This window comes from Doryrhamphus excisus, chromosome 9 (genome assembly GCF_030265055.1).
Source record: "Doryrhamphus excisus isolate RoL2022-K1 chromosome 9, RoL_Dexc_1.0, whole genome shotgun sequence".
In the NCBI taxonomy this organism is placed as follows: domain Eukaryota; kingdom Metazoa; phylum Chordata; class Actinopteri; order Syngnathiformes; family Syngnathidae; genus Doryrhamphus; species Doryrhamphus excisus.
In genome coordinates this window covers 18773072-18787888 of record NC_080474.1, presented here as the reverse complement: position 1 = coordinate 18787888, position 14817 = coordinate 18773072, and the positions used below count along the sequence as shown (strand labels likewise).

The 14817-nt window shown below is 41.3% G+C and overlaps 1 protein-coding gene and 1 non-coding gene across 6 annotated transcripts in view; both read right to left on the bottom strand.

Annotated features, from left to right (window-relative positions):
- Positions 1 to 12756, bottom strand: part of igf2bp2a (insulin-like growth factor 2 mRNA binding protein 2a) — a 62363-nt gene extending 49607 nt beyond the window's left edge. For 2 of the 5 annotated variants that reach the window (XM_058081741.1, XM_058081742.1), the window contains exons 1-2: positions 9238 to 9759; positions 8344 to 8404 (exon numbers count right to left, since the gene is read on the bottom strand). In XM_058081741.1, coding sequence (XP_057937724.1) covers positions 8344 to 8404; positions 9238 to 9412 — 236 coding nt within the window. In that variant the 5' untranslated portion in view covers positions 9413 to 9759. Of the gene's footprint in view, positions 1 to 8343; positions 8405 to 9237; positions 9760 to 12739 lie in introns of those variants that run through there. The other 3 variants (XM_058081740.1, XM_058081739.1, XM_058081743.1) reach the window with 3 other exon arrangements.
- A 1743-nt stretch (positions 12757 to 14499) lies between these two features.
- Positions 14500 to 14572, bottom strand: trnak-uuu (transfer RNA lysine (anticodon UUU)). Its single transcript has one exon. It is a non-coding gene; the product is annotated as a tRNA-Lys (tRNA).
- Positions 14573 to 14817: the final 245 nt, after the last annotated feature.

The following is a 14817-nucleotide window of genomic DNA, read 5'->3' as shown; positions in this document are numbered from 1 at the left end:
ATTGCTGGTGTCCCACCATCTTCATAAAAATGCCACTGCTGGTGATCTGTTCGACTCCCCAGCACCTGCCTGGCCCAAAATAACTCTTTACTAGGCTTGCTCAGTCGCAGTCAATCATATACAGTAGACTGAAGAAACAAGCATTATAGCCGATATTGAATAACACTTCAGCAGGAAATGAAGGACAGCCTGCAGCCGAGGCAGAGTCCTGAATAACCGGTTCACTTTGGTATACAGACACGGATATTTGGTATTTGATATGGGGATTGCTATACATGTGTATGTCAAACCGGTTATAGTAGTAAGCAATGATGGAGTCATGAAATATTTGTGATGACCCGTATCTTCATTTTAATTTTTCTACACAAAATAAAATCAAGAATAAAGAAAATCAATCAGTAATAAATAAATATAATAATAATAAAACGGCAAATAATTAAAAATTAAGAAACCACATATAGTTGGTGGGTCGACAAATTATTTTTTTCAGATTAAAATGAACAAAGCATTATTAGAGCCCTGTAGACATGACAAAACACGACTATAGTCACATTTATACTCTTTTTATTTACAACATATTGCGCAACTGCAGGGTCTTGAGACACATGCTAACTCGCCAACTAGAGAGCTAGCGACCTAAACGGTAGCCTCCAAGTTATTTCCTTTAAACTTAAAAAGCCAAAAACTTACCACTTCCACACGGATAGGGAGGATAACTATTAACAGTTATTTAACCTTTAACATGAACATTAATCAAACGTAATAATTTTTTCTGGGTACATGATACCATACAGCATCCATATCACACTTGCGCGGGCGGCACTAACATTAAACTTTCATATCAAGGCGGGGGCCTCAAAGTAGTGTCCTGCGGGCCACATTTGGCCCGCGGGCCACGTGTTTGAGACCCCTAGTTTAAACCATTTATAGTGATAGAAATAGAGAAATATTATTAAAGCGAGGCTGCACAGTGACCAAAGTGGTTAGCGCGCAGGCCTCACAGCTAGGAGCCCCGAGTTCAATTCCACCCTCTTTTTGCATGTTCTCCCCGTGCATGCGTGGGTTTTCTCCGGGTACTCCGGTTTCCTCCCACATTCCAAAAACATGCTAGGTTAATTAATTGGCGACTCCAAATTGTCCATAGGTATGAATGTGAGTGTGAATGGTTGTTTGTCTATATGTGCCCTGTGATTGGCTGGCCACCAGTCCAGGGTGTACCCCGCCTCTCGCCCGAAGACAGCTGGGATAGGCTCCAGCAACCCCCGCGACCCTCGTGAGGAAAAAGCGGTAGAAAATGAATGAATGAATGAATGTATTGAGTTGTGGACTCCTATAGAGCAGCTACACACAATAACCCGCATAGAAAACCTTTTAGATTTTGCAGTCTATATGTGCCCTGTGATTGCCACCAGTCCAGGGTGTAAGACAGCTGGGATAGGCTCCAGCACGCTTGTGACCCTTGTGAGGATAAGCGGTTGAAAATGAATGAATTAATATTAAAGTGATTTTTTTTTATTTATTTTAAATGCAAATTTGGTTATAAAATACATTTCAGTTGCGTTTGCCATGTCATGCCATGTCCCACAGCTGCCGTATGTGTGGTATAAAGTCATATATTTCAGCAGCAGACAAAAATAGCCCCAAAGCCATCCAGATGATCCATTCCCTATTCCACCGGGAGAATTCTGTGTGAGCTGCCACAAGTTCTTGCTGCCACCATGAGCTCCACAAACAAGGGGATGCGATGCTGCCCTCTATCAGCAGTGCTTATGTGCTACTCATTCATGTACTTCAGGAGCAGACAGGGAAAACGGACACGCGCCCACGTAGATATTCCCATCGTTTGGAAGTCCCTGTGTGTCGTCCTCTTCTTGGTCAGAAACAGAAAAGGAGGCACAATGTCGGGGGTTATGACAGTCAGCTTTAACCGCGGAGGACTTGCTCCTTGCGGTGGGTGCACATACATATGGAAAAGGCGGAAAATGATGGCTCCGAGCTGGGTTTATGAATAAAAAAAGGTCACAAAAGGGCTCGGGCTGTGACACATGATCAGACTCAGCAGTTTTTTTTTCCTTTTTGCTGCACACGGAGAAACTGAATGAGCGCTGGTATTTTTACTTTGACTGCTCGCCGGGATATGTATTCACTGTCAAATGAAATCAGCACCCTGACCACTCCACTCCACTCCACACAGCGTGTGCCACCAAGACATGCTGGACCTGCAGTTACAAAGTTGGCAGTCTGGGCTCTTCTGAGAAATGACAAGGTCTTCTTATTGCTTTTTATGTTCACACCCACAGGGAAGCTCAAGCTTATCCCAGCTTATTTCCAGGCTATTTACACCATAACATGGTTAACCTTTTTAAATGTTGCTTGGTTTGTTGGTTTACAAACACAAACAATTAAAAATGGTGATCTCTCAAAGCGCAGGCTTTAAAAAAAATGACATTATTACAAGGGCTGTGTTAAATGATTATTTCTGTAATCGATTAATCTAGAAAATATTTTTTCGATGCATCGATTAATCCCAGAAAGTCCCTGATTAGTCCTTGAAAACATAAACCACAAACACATGCACAGGTTAATAAAAATATTCATTCATTCATTCATTTTCTACCGCTATTTCCTCACGAGGGTCGCGGGGGTTGCTGAAGCCTATCCCAGCTGTCTTTTTCCACTTTTCTGACCTATAAATATACTTAGAATGTTGTATTCTCGTGTTAAACGTCCCCAAAGTTTCAGATAATAAGGTTTGCGCATTTGGAAGTGAGCCCTAAAAGAAGTTTGGACGCCCGGTTTCAAAAAGCGTGGTAAAGCCGTTCGTTTGTGACATCACAGAGGGGCGGACTTGGGCGGAGTGGGCATACCCGGAGGTGGGCTGCGGGTGGAATAAATTAAACAGACCGTTTTGGCAGGAAGCACAAATCAAAGGAAATACAACTGGAATAGGTGCAGATTCTGCAAAATCTAAAAGGTTTTCAGTGTGGGTTATTGTGTGTAGCTGCTCTATAGGAGTCCACAACTCAATACATTCATTCATTCATTCATTTTCTACCGCTTTTTCCTCACGAGGGTCGCGGGGGTTGCTGGAACCTATCCCAGCTGTCTTTGGGCGAGAGGCGGGGTACACCCTGGACTGGTGGCCAGCCAATCACAGGGCACATATAGACAAACAACCATTCACACTCACATTCATACCTATGGACAATTTGGAGTCGCTAATGAACCTAGCATGTTTTTGGAATGTGGGAGGAAACCGGAGTACCCAGAGAAAACACACACATGCACGGGGAGAACATGCAAACTCCATACAAAGATGGCCAAGGGTGGGGAAAGACAAAATAAGAAGCCAAAATGTTACCACTTCCACACAAAATAGGAGGAGAGCTCATTCATTCATTCATTCATTTTCTACCACTTATCCTCACGAGGATCGCGGGAGTTGCTGGAGCCTATCCCAGCTGTCTTCAGGCGAGAGGCAGGGTACATCCTGGACTGGTGGCCAGCCAATCACAGGGCACATATAGACAAACAACCATTCACACTCACATTCATACCTATGGACAATTTGGAGTCGCTAATTAACCTAGCATGTTTTTGGAATGTGGGAGGAAACCGGAGTACCCGGGGAAAACACACACATGCACGGGGAGAACATGCAAACTCCATACAGAGATGGCCAAGGGTGGGAAAGACAAAATAAGAAGCCAAAAAGTTACCACTTCCACACAAAATAGGAGGAGAGCTCATTCATTCATTCATTTTCTACCACTTATCCTCACTAGGGTCGCGGGGGTGCTGGAGCCTATCCCAGCTGTCTTGGGGCGAGAAGCGGGGTACACCCTGGACTGGTGGCCAGCCAATCACAGGGCACATATAGACAAACAACCATTCACACTCACATTCATAACTATGGACAATTTGGAGTTGCTAATTAACCTAGCATGTTTTTGGAATGTGGGAGGAAACCGGAGAAAACCCACTCATGCACGGGGAGAACTTGCAAACTCCAGGGTGGGATTGCAAACAAATTGTTTTGCAGGTCAGTAAAACGTTTTGACGTTTTTTGGTGTGTTACACAAAATACACAGTATCTGAGTATTTTTGAAAACCAGGTTCTTAACGCAAGACGCACAGTACACTCTGGACAGATCACCTGTCAATCACTGACACATGGAGACAGACAAACAGGCATACCTACAATCTACTGCATCTATGATCTTCACTTAAACTACGTTCTTGGACTGTGGGAGGACACCAGAGTCCCCATAGAGAACATACATAACTAACTCTACACAAACATGAGGGGCGACAGTGTTAACCACGGTGCCGCTTATCCAAACATATCATCATCATCATTATTATTTATTGGGTGAATATCTAATAGTCCTTTTCAGCATGTGTGGTTTCTTTTATATGTAGAAAGCATCCATCATTCAGACTCGGGTCCCAAGACAAAAACAAAAGGTTGGACACATCCTTCCTTTCATCATTTCACTTCACCTGTCCAGCAGCCATCAGATCACAGTTACACATATGAGGTGTTGATACAGGACAACCCCGCAGCTGTCCATCCGCCCAGGAGTATCACACCCTCGGGTACCGTCTGCGTTCTAAAGGGATTCAACCGTTATCCTTAAAATGAGACTGAACATTCATTTATTCATTTTCTACTGCTTTTTCCTCACGAGGGGAGCCTATCCCAGCTGTCTTTGGAGCGAGAGGCAGGGTACACCCTGGATTGGTCGCCAGCCAATCACAGGGCACATATAGACAAACAACCATTCACACTCACATTCATACCTATGGACAATTTGGAGTCGCTAATTAACCTAGCATGTTTTTGGAATGTGGGAGGAAACCGGAGAAAACCCACTCATGCACGGGGAGAACATGCAAACTCCACACAAAGATGGCCAAGGGTGGGGAAAAACAAAATAAGAAGCCAAAATGTTACCACTTCCACACAAAATAGGAGGAGCGCTCATTCATTCATTCATTCATTTTCTACCACTTATCCTCACGAGGGTCGCAGGGGTGCTGGAGCCTATCCCAGCTGGCTTGGGGCGAGAGGCAGGGTACTTCCTGGGCTGGTGGCGAGCCAATCACAGGGCACATATAGACAAACAACCATTCACACTCACATTCATACCTATGGACAATTTGGAGTCGCTAATTAACCTAGCATGTTTTTGGAATGTGGGAGGAAACCGGAGAAAACCCACTCATGCACGGGGAGAACATGCAAACTCCACACAGAGATGGCCGAGTGTGGGATTGAACTCAGGTCTCTTAGCTGTGAGGTCTGCGCGCTAACCACTCGACCGCCGTGCAACCGTATGCCAATTGTTTTGCAGACGTTTTGACAATTTTGGCGTGTTACACAAAATACACAGTATCTGAGTATTTTGAAAAACAGTTTTCACGATCTTCTTGATGTGTATTCTTAACGCAAGACGCACAGTACACTCCGGACAGATCATCACCGATCACGGGGCACATATAGACAAACAACCATTCACACTCACATTCATACCTATGGACCTACGGTCTAGTGGTGTGAAAGCGCCTCTGTATTAAATCAAAGAGAGACAAAACACAAATATATATTTCGACAAGGACAAGAAGAACATTTGGTGAAAGGAGCGTCCACCCCATCTCCGCATCGACAAACTGCTCCGATTCTATCACTTCGCTGCAGGTGAAACAATCTCCAACAGAGCGTGCAGCAACAACCGACGCTCTTCTTTCACTTCTCCCACCCCCCCCACCCCTTTTTTTTTTTAAAGGTGCTAATGAATATTCAAAAGGTAGAAGGTGACAAAACCTCCATACTCTCTCAGAACAGGCCAGTTAACTGATCGTTTCACTCGGTGTGGAAGGCAACAGGTTGGAGTGGAATGAAAACTTGCCAGGGAGCAACACACACACACACACACACATGGACGGGGCTGGTGTGGAAGCGCAGCAGATTCAGGAAAACTCTCCAGGAGATTAAAACAGTGATTCCCAGCAGTCTCGGAGAGAGAGGCACAATTTGCAATTCTCTCACATCTAAATCTGGGCTCTCCCTTGAGCTATGTGTGCGCTTCATTGCGCTACATTAAGAAGAAAAACACACAACAACACCTTTTTTTTTTTGTGAATAAAGCTAATAGTTGCTGTACAAATGAGTACGAGTGGATTCATTAGTAAAAATATATATATTTGCATCTTAGTGTTAGTCCACTTAGTCCACATAGTCCACTCAAGACAGGTGAGAGGACACATTAGGAGTGATGGACGGGGTCAGTGTGGAACCTTGTGTTATACCGAGAGCTTTGGGATCAACTGGGGAGTTTTAATGGATTCGGAAATTGATCAACTAACGGCTACGGCTATTTAGACTCGGAATCCATGTGGTGCAATGCAGATGTTTATAATTATCTGCAAAATAACAAATTGGCTTTGCAATCTATCACGGTAAATGAAAATAAAAGACAAACGCAAGAACACAATTCGTCACTTAGCTCAAATGTGCAGAGGGACAAATAACTAAACGTGTACGCAGCAATACACCTTGAATATAACGACGCTAAATAATAACACTGAGGTGGACCGACAACAAAATGTCAACTTAAATAGAAAGAGCATACATGGAGATGAATTAATTTCCTGCTCAAATTAAATTGCCGCCTTCTAATTCGATTTTGAGCATATGTATTTGCAAATTTCTGCAGGGCAAATGAAAAATTGAATTATTTTCCTCGTGTTTTATAAGCACCGCTACTATTAAATTAAATCATTCCTTTTCGACATACTATTAAAAAGTAAATAACAATGGGGAAACAACATAAACGGAGACTTACACCAAAAATTATTCAGTATCTGCAATATTAAAATAGCATATATTCAACCTTTTAAAATATACTATATTGCTATAGTTAGCAATATTATGCTGCTTTAAATTCCAAAAAATGCAACAGGTTTTAAAAATAAAAACAAGACAAAAAAAATGTTAATTTAATCTTTGGATTGAATTCAAATATTAATACTGAAACTTGACTACAATTTAATGAATAAATGCTACAACTTTGTATTTAAATTGATACTCAAAAGGCCTTCACAGGAAAAAAAAAAACATGGCGGCATACTACAAACACCAAACCTATTTTTGCACTTTTAAAAATAGATTTAAATATTAATCAAATGATTAAAATCAGTAGTATTACATGATAATTCAGGACACACACACACACACAATACTAGTAATATTGCTGTTTGACTAAATGTCCCTATTATAACATGCTTTAAATATTCATATTTAATAATAATGTAATTTTATTTCAAATGTGTTATTGTTATACTGTATTAATATTTTGCAAGTATCTGTACATATAAATATCACATTCCCAGCTTATTCTAATTAGTATATTGTTAATTGGTAATTATATGATTGTTTCTACAATAAAGTCAATTCTTTCAAATGAAGGGAATTTAACGTGTAATTCAATTATCAACGTGTGCACAAAAAATGCGTGACGTGTAGACGTGATTCCGCCCATACGTGTACAGCCTCCCTGCAATGGCGAGGATTGCGTGACACCGAGTGAGGGGGGGAGTGGGAGTGTATGTATACGGCGTGTATATCCACGCACGTACAGCTCCACACACACACACACACACAAGCGATTTTTTTTTCTTCTTTCCCCTGCACCACGTAATACACATTATATGCACACGCCGTGTGATCCCGCCCCACGCAAGGCAAAAGGCCATCGTGGCAGCCATTATGAGGCTCAGCCATCATGGCCTACGTGCACGTTGGCTAGCCGAGGGGAGTGGCGCACCCATTGTGCGCCATGTTGGTGCGCGTAGTGCACTCCTTTAACGCGCAGCTTTTTAAGTTCCCTGACGTGTAGTGCACGCCATTAAATGCGTGGGAGTGTAGGAAAGCGTACACAAAAGGGGAAAGGGGGGGTTGCTGCTTGCAAGTAATGTATAGTCACGTGTTCCTCCACAAAAGGGGGTTGAATATTTACCTTTTTTTGTGTCACGCAATGTGGGCCTCCTCCTACAGGCTTGAGGGTGCGTTTGTGTGCAATCAATACCTCGTCGTGTAAGCTTATAGAATATCACGAGTGGTGCCAAATGAAAAACGGGGGGGGGGAGCTTCTACAGTTGATAGTTGTGTAGTGGGGCCATGACAGAAACACGACTCTGATGCAATTCTACACGTACGTGGGACAGTTTGTGACCCATTCAGCAATGGGAAATGTGTAAACAACAACAAGGAAAAAGTGTGTGTGTGGGGTGGGGGTGGGGGGCAAAACCAGCAGGTGTGTGTGCACTCTGAAGGCCTACCTTAGTTTTTTGGGAACAGAGTAGTCCACCTCTATCACCTTTCCGTGTAATTCCACTTTACCTGTGGGAAGGACACGGAGTGGGGGGGGGGCAACATTAGGCAAAGCAATATAATGCATATAGGAATAATAACTTGGAAATAAAGTGTGTGTGTGTACATGAGGGAGGGGGGGCAGCCATGCTTTCCACTCCCACTATCCCTCCACTCGCAGTGCATTATTTTCCACGCATAAATAACAATAGTTAAATGTTCTGCAAGGTGGGCACCACCTAAAGGTGCTAAGCTAAGCTAGGTAGGTTTGTTAGTGGAGTGGGTGGGTGTGCAGTGTATTTAAGAGGCGGTTCCGTAGTGGGTCCCCCTGGTGCAGCCCGGAATTAAGCGTCTCACCTCCTCCACTACTACCCCCCACCTCCCATTTTCCAGCTACCTGTTTATGGGCTCTTTCCTGCGGACCCCCGCGACCCACCTCCAAGACACCTCGTAAAAACACAGCCAGACATCCTAGCAACACGAAGCTGACAAGTTTTCCGCGCGAGTGTCGCTCTGCTGCCTTCAATAAAATCAGGAGAAAAAAATAAGTGAAAAATAATTACCCCCGAAGCATCAAAGGCACCCCATGCACACACGCACGCATTCCACAAAAAGCTGCGCTATATATCGGAATCCGTACGCTTTTTTTTTTGTTGTTGTTGTGTTGTCTTACGATGCTTGTGTTGTCTTTAAGCGGACATTAAAGCAAAAAAAAAAAAAGTGTCCTGTTATCGATCACGGATCAGTCTCCACGCGCGCGTGCCTCTCTGAATATGAGTGAAATCATATTTAAAAAGGGAATCAAACACTCAATACGCGTAACTGTAAATGTGTCATATCATCAAGCATCACTTCTTACTTACCGGAGAGAGTCTCTATTGCCTTCACGGCCCAGTTCTGGTCCGGGAAGTCCACAAACGCATAGCCGGATTTGAGGAGGACCTGCTCGGCCACGGGTAGCTTCCTCTCCCCGAAGAGCTGCTGCAAGTCCTCCACAGTGACCGAAGGACTTAAATTCCCAACATATAGTTTGTTCATGATCTGACAGGAGAAGGAGGTGGGGAATAAATCTCCAAGCGAGACGTGATATTCTATTTACAAAAAAATAAAATAAAAATATAAAATAAATGTAAAAAAAAAAAAAAAAGATGTAAAGAAGAAGAAAAGGCAGTAGTTACCCCTTTAGAAAAGCTGTATATAAGCAAAGCTACCCCCCTCTGCAACAGCAACTCTGGCCCTGGACAAACTCTTTCACGGGGACTCTGGGAGTTACGACACTACTCTGGAGCCAACAAGCACCGCCTCTAAAATAAAAGCGCCCCTCAAATAAAAAAAAAATGGTAGCGTATACGCGGGGTTCCCTTCTGCTTTGGACTGCGAGGAAAACACCAGAAAAATGCCAGTGAATGGATGCACTTTATGGATTTTATTAAATAAGTGAAGCCATATTATTATTTGATTTATGCACACCTGCAAAAAAAAAAGTTAATTAATTTTTGTGACTTTTATTTTTTTACAGAATAAATACTATTTCCGGTATTCTAGTCATGCAAAATAACGTGACTCTTCTTGATGCATGCATGAATGTACTTGAGCACTTCCTGTACCTTATATGCTGACGCAAGGAGGGTGGGTGGAGTGGGTGGAGTCATCACGACATTAAGGGGAAGGGGGGGCACCCACTTGGTGTGACGTTGCTCATCTTCTCCCCCCCGTGGAACTATCCATTGTTGACTGAAGTGGAAAAAAATAGCATACCGACACACACACACACATATAGACACAGACAGATAAGGCCTGGAGATACACAATCAAAACAATCATTCTATTCTATATAGTACGATTTGATGGGTGGTTTATAGTGAAATAATACATTTAAAAGGTAAAAAAAAAAATAAAAATTATCTTTGTTATGTTCTACACATTTTTCTGGTATTGCCTCCATAAGGGAAATGTAAAGATTTGTATTTTTTAATGCATGTTCACCTTATTTTCTAATTTATTGCCCTTCAATGAAAAGCATATACAGTATGGTACATTCCAATGAAGAAAAATATTTTTGCAAAAAAAAAAAAAAAGATTTTCACAACACACACAATTCACTTTATATAACATTTTTGATTGCATTGTTTCGTGAAATTAAAGTTTTATTTCACGAAACATGAGTGTACTAAAACATTCTGGATACTGAGCAGTCTTATAGACCACACAGGCACATTCAGACCCTCTACATAGGGGTGTGAAACTCAATCTCACAGGGGGGGTTTGTGAGCCTGAACTGGTTGTTCATTTCAATAAAGTCATTTCCGATGGACCACCCCTTTGTCATTCTCTCAATGTCTGGGCAAAAGTTACAGTATTTTCTATCATCACAATGTGTACAACTACAAGAGTTTGCCAAATTGCGCATTTCATCAAACCTTTTTAATTGTTCATTGTAGTAGGGCCATACAAATTACAATAACAACTAAAGCATGGTCATGAAAAAAAAACACTTTTTACTGTTGAATAATTATGTGAATCAATTTTATATTGCAGTCAGCTACATCCATCCATCCATTTTCTATACCGCTTATCCTCATTAGGGTCGCTGGGATATGCTGGAGCCTACAGTCCGCTACATTATGATAGCAAAATGGATAATAATGTAATTGGCAGCAATGAGCAGTGGGCCCTACATTCAGAAAAAGACTTGTATGATATTTATCCAGAACAAGAACAAGGGTATTTTTTAAATTTGTATTTTATGGTACACTTAAGTTGACCAAAATTAGGCAAAGCAGCATGCTAGCTCACTGCTAGCCCTGTTCAGCCATTTCAGTTTTTGTGTAAAAAGATACACACTTCTAAATAGGCGGCCACAAATATCAATTACTCCTACTTCTAACTGTGACGGTAATTGCAATTAATTTATGTTCAGAGGAATGAAACTTTCTGCAAAAATATTGCACAAAAGTCATAAAGCTGCGAGGATGGTGACAGTTTGACACTGGAACAGATCATTTCAGGTCATTTATAAAAAGATTAATGTTTTCTGTCTGTAAAACAATATAAGAATATAATTAGTTTAAATGATTGATGATGTCTTACATTTAACTTTTGATTTATTGTATTCTCAATTTTTTTTTAATTGCTTTAGGCGCATTTTATACATAATTTACCTAGGTGATTATACTATCTAAAATTGAGATGTGCTAAAGCATGTACTCATTTGCTATCAACGTCCTCATACTCCAAATACTTAAGACGTGAAGGTTTTAACAGTTTGTCTGTACGACATGTTTTATTATAATTATTTAATTTTAGGTGAGAGCTGCACCGTGGACGAGTGGTTAGCATGTAGGCCACGCAGTCAGGAGATCAGGAAGAGCTGGGTTCCAATCTGTGCTTGGGCATCTCTGTGTGGAGTGTGAATGTTCTCCCTGTTCGTGCATGAGTTTTCTCCGGGTACTCCGGTTTCCTCCCACATTCCAAAAAACATGCTAGGTTAATTAGCGACTCCAAATTGTCCATAGGTATGAATGTGAGCGTGAATGGTTGTTTGTCTATATGTGCCCTGCGATTGGCTGTCGAACAGTCCAGGGTGTACCCTGCCTCTTACCCGAACGCAGCTGGGATAGGTTCCTACATACTCCGCGACCTTAATGAGGATAAGAGGAATAAAAAAGAATTGCTGGATGATTTTAGTTGACATCAAGAGACAGGCATTGTACTAACTTCTGAATGTCTTATCAACCACGTATGAACAAGTCAATTATTATGTTCTCAAGTAAAGTTTAAATATCACAATAAATACTTTCATTGGTAATGTTTGGAGACGTAGCAGAATACTTATAACAAATACCTAGAGACAAATATGTGCTCAGAAATAATAACAATTAGGCAAAGTAGACACATGCATCTCCATTTAATAAGCTCCAAAAAGAAAAAAGTACACACACTTGGCGAGACAAGGTATATATACTTGCAGATTTCTGAAGTAAAGCCGATTGTCAGGAAAATGTTTTGTTTTACAATATAGCATTAGCATTAACCAGCACTTCCGGTTACTAGTTTCTAAGGTAGCGTTGAAATTCACCGGCACTTCCAGTTGTGACCAAAGTTGAAATGCTATATGCTATAAAATGCTATCTTTGCTACTATAGAAAGATACACGCGTGGCACAGCTTTAATACTAATCAAATGGCTAACAGCAGAAGATGTTTCACGGAAATTAAGTAAATGCAATTGACACTTCAACGTGTTAAAAAGTTTGGCTAGCAAGCTAGGTAGCATTGGCTGAATAAACAAGTATCAAACAATATCATTCTTTTTCCATGCGAGCGAGTCGCTTAAGACATTAAACATAGCAAATAACATTCATACCGACTTGTCGAAGAAGACGTAGTCCACCTTAAATTATGGTATATTTACTTTTATAGAAGTTGTGTGCCAACCAGCTCTAGCCGCGCAGCTACAGCGCGTGTGTAAAGGCGATGACGTCACGTTTTTTCAATCGTGCTTTATTGATTACTGCTTGGGAACAAGGCAACAAAAAAAAAACACTGTAAGTGCAGTACGAAAGCACCCACTCATTTGCCGTGACACCAGGCCAAAAATGCATGAATGGGGGAATTAATGTTTAATGGTGTCTTCCTTTGGACACAGTTCCTTGGACAGAACAGTTATTGTATTTAATTACTCCATTAAGTCCTAACTGACGTTTACTGTGAAATGTACTAGTGATGGACATTTCGTACCTTCTCAGGAGCTGGTTCTACAAAAAAATTAAAAAACAAGATCCGTCTCAACTGGACAAAAGGGTCCAATCTTATTTTGTGTTTTATTGGTAAATGTCCAACTATTCACAAGGAAATAACACACATCAACAAAACATTATACATTAACATACCAAATAAAACGTTCACAAATTAAGACAAAGCAGCATCTTAGTAAGTTTTCACCAGACTGGTATTCAAAAACACAAGTGCCTCAGCTGCTTTAATAGAAACGCAGACAAAAAAAACAAAAAAAAAACAACGACTCAGTCACTTCAATGAGCCAGCTCGATGAACCATATCGTTCATGAACGACCCATCACTAAAACATACATAATGGACAATGGAGTCCAGTAGTTGTGTACACAATCACATATTTGTAATCTGTACAGTCAGTAAGTCTACGCAGATGTCACATGGGGATTATTAATATGATTCGCACATAAAAGAAAACATTGTACGGCATGTGGCATGTTTATTTACTGCACTTAACTTTAAAGAAATCAAACATGCAAGCAGCAGCTGAGGGCGAGAGGAGCATGTGAGCAAATGAATTGTTGAGTTGTTTGCTATTCATTCACGCAATCAAACTGAATCTATGTACTCATTACACCCTAATGCCATCATTTAAAGCTTGCTCCACTGTTTCAGTAACATATATGGTAACATGGTATAGTCACATCCATATGCAAAAATATGATTTTATAACCCAACCAGGCTGCTCACCTTAGTGCATGACAGTGTAATCATATAGGCTGTTCAGGTTGTTTATCTTGTGTTTGTGTTTCCGTAAGTTGCGGCTTTTATTTAGCATCCGACGTATACAACTGTGCAGGCAGCTGGGGCCTACCCCAGTTGACAGTACATCTGAATCTTATATAGTCAAGCGCCACCGGAGCATCTCTGTGTCATGTCATGTGATTGACTGGTGGTAAGATTCAGGGCGTATCCTGCCTCCGACATAGGTTCCATGAAGACATATAGGTATAAGAAAATAAATGGAGGTATGAATGGAACACCTGCATAAAGTCAACACTGTGAAACATTTGATTAGCACATTAATAAAGTATTTTGTCTGTTTTGTTGTCTTTTTGAGTTGTCTTACTGATGTTGACTCGATGGATCATGACGGATCATGCCGACACTCCAAAATTGTAGCTGTTTTTACCGTCAGTATTCAGATAACTGGACGCTGCAACATAATAAGAATGAAGTGTTATCGACAGCAGTTTAGCAGCAACTTGTTGGCTCTTGTAATAAATAGCTTGTCTGTCGTATTCCAATTTTACCGCACTGCAGAACGAACGGTTGGCCCAATGGGGTTTGTCTCCTTTCAGATCAATCTCAGTACTTCAAAAGAAAAAGTATCGCCCGAACAGGGACTTGAACCCTGGACCCTCAGATTAAAAGTCTGATGCTCTACCGACTGAGCTATCCGGGCTCTGATTGAATCCCAGGTACATATTCTTATAAACTAAAACTAATAATTTAACAATTTTGATTACTATGTATTCTAATACTCTAGTTATAGCATCACAGTCAATGGTCATTATACAGTGAACTTTACGGACGTTTTCTGTGTTCGTGTCAACAAACGCTTTGCAGCGTCATTCCTTGCATTGACAACGACATCTGGTGGCACGTTTAAGGTAGAGCAGTCATCCTTGAAGGGACTGACACCACACA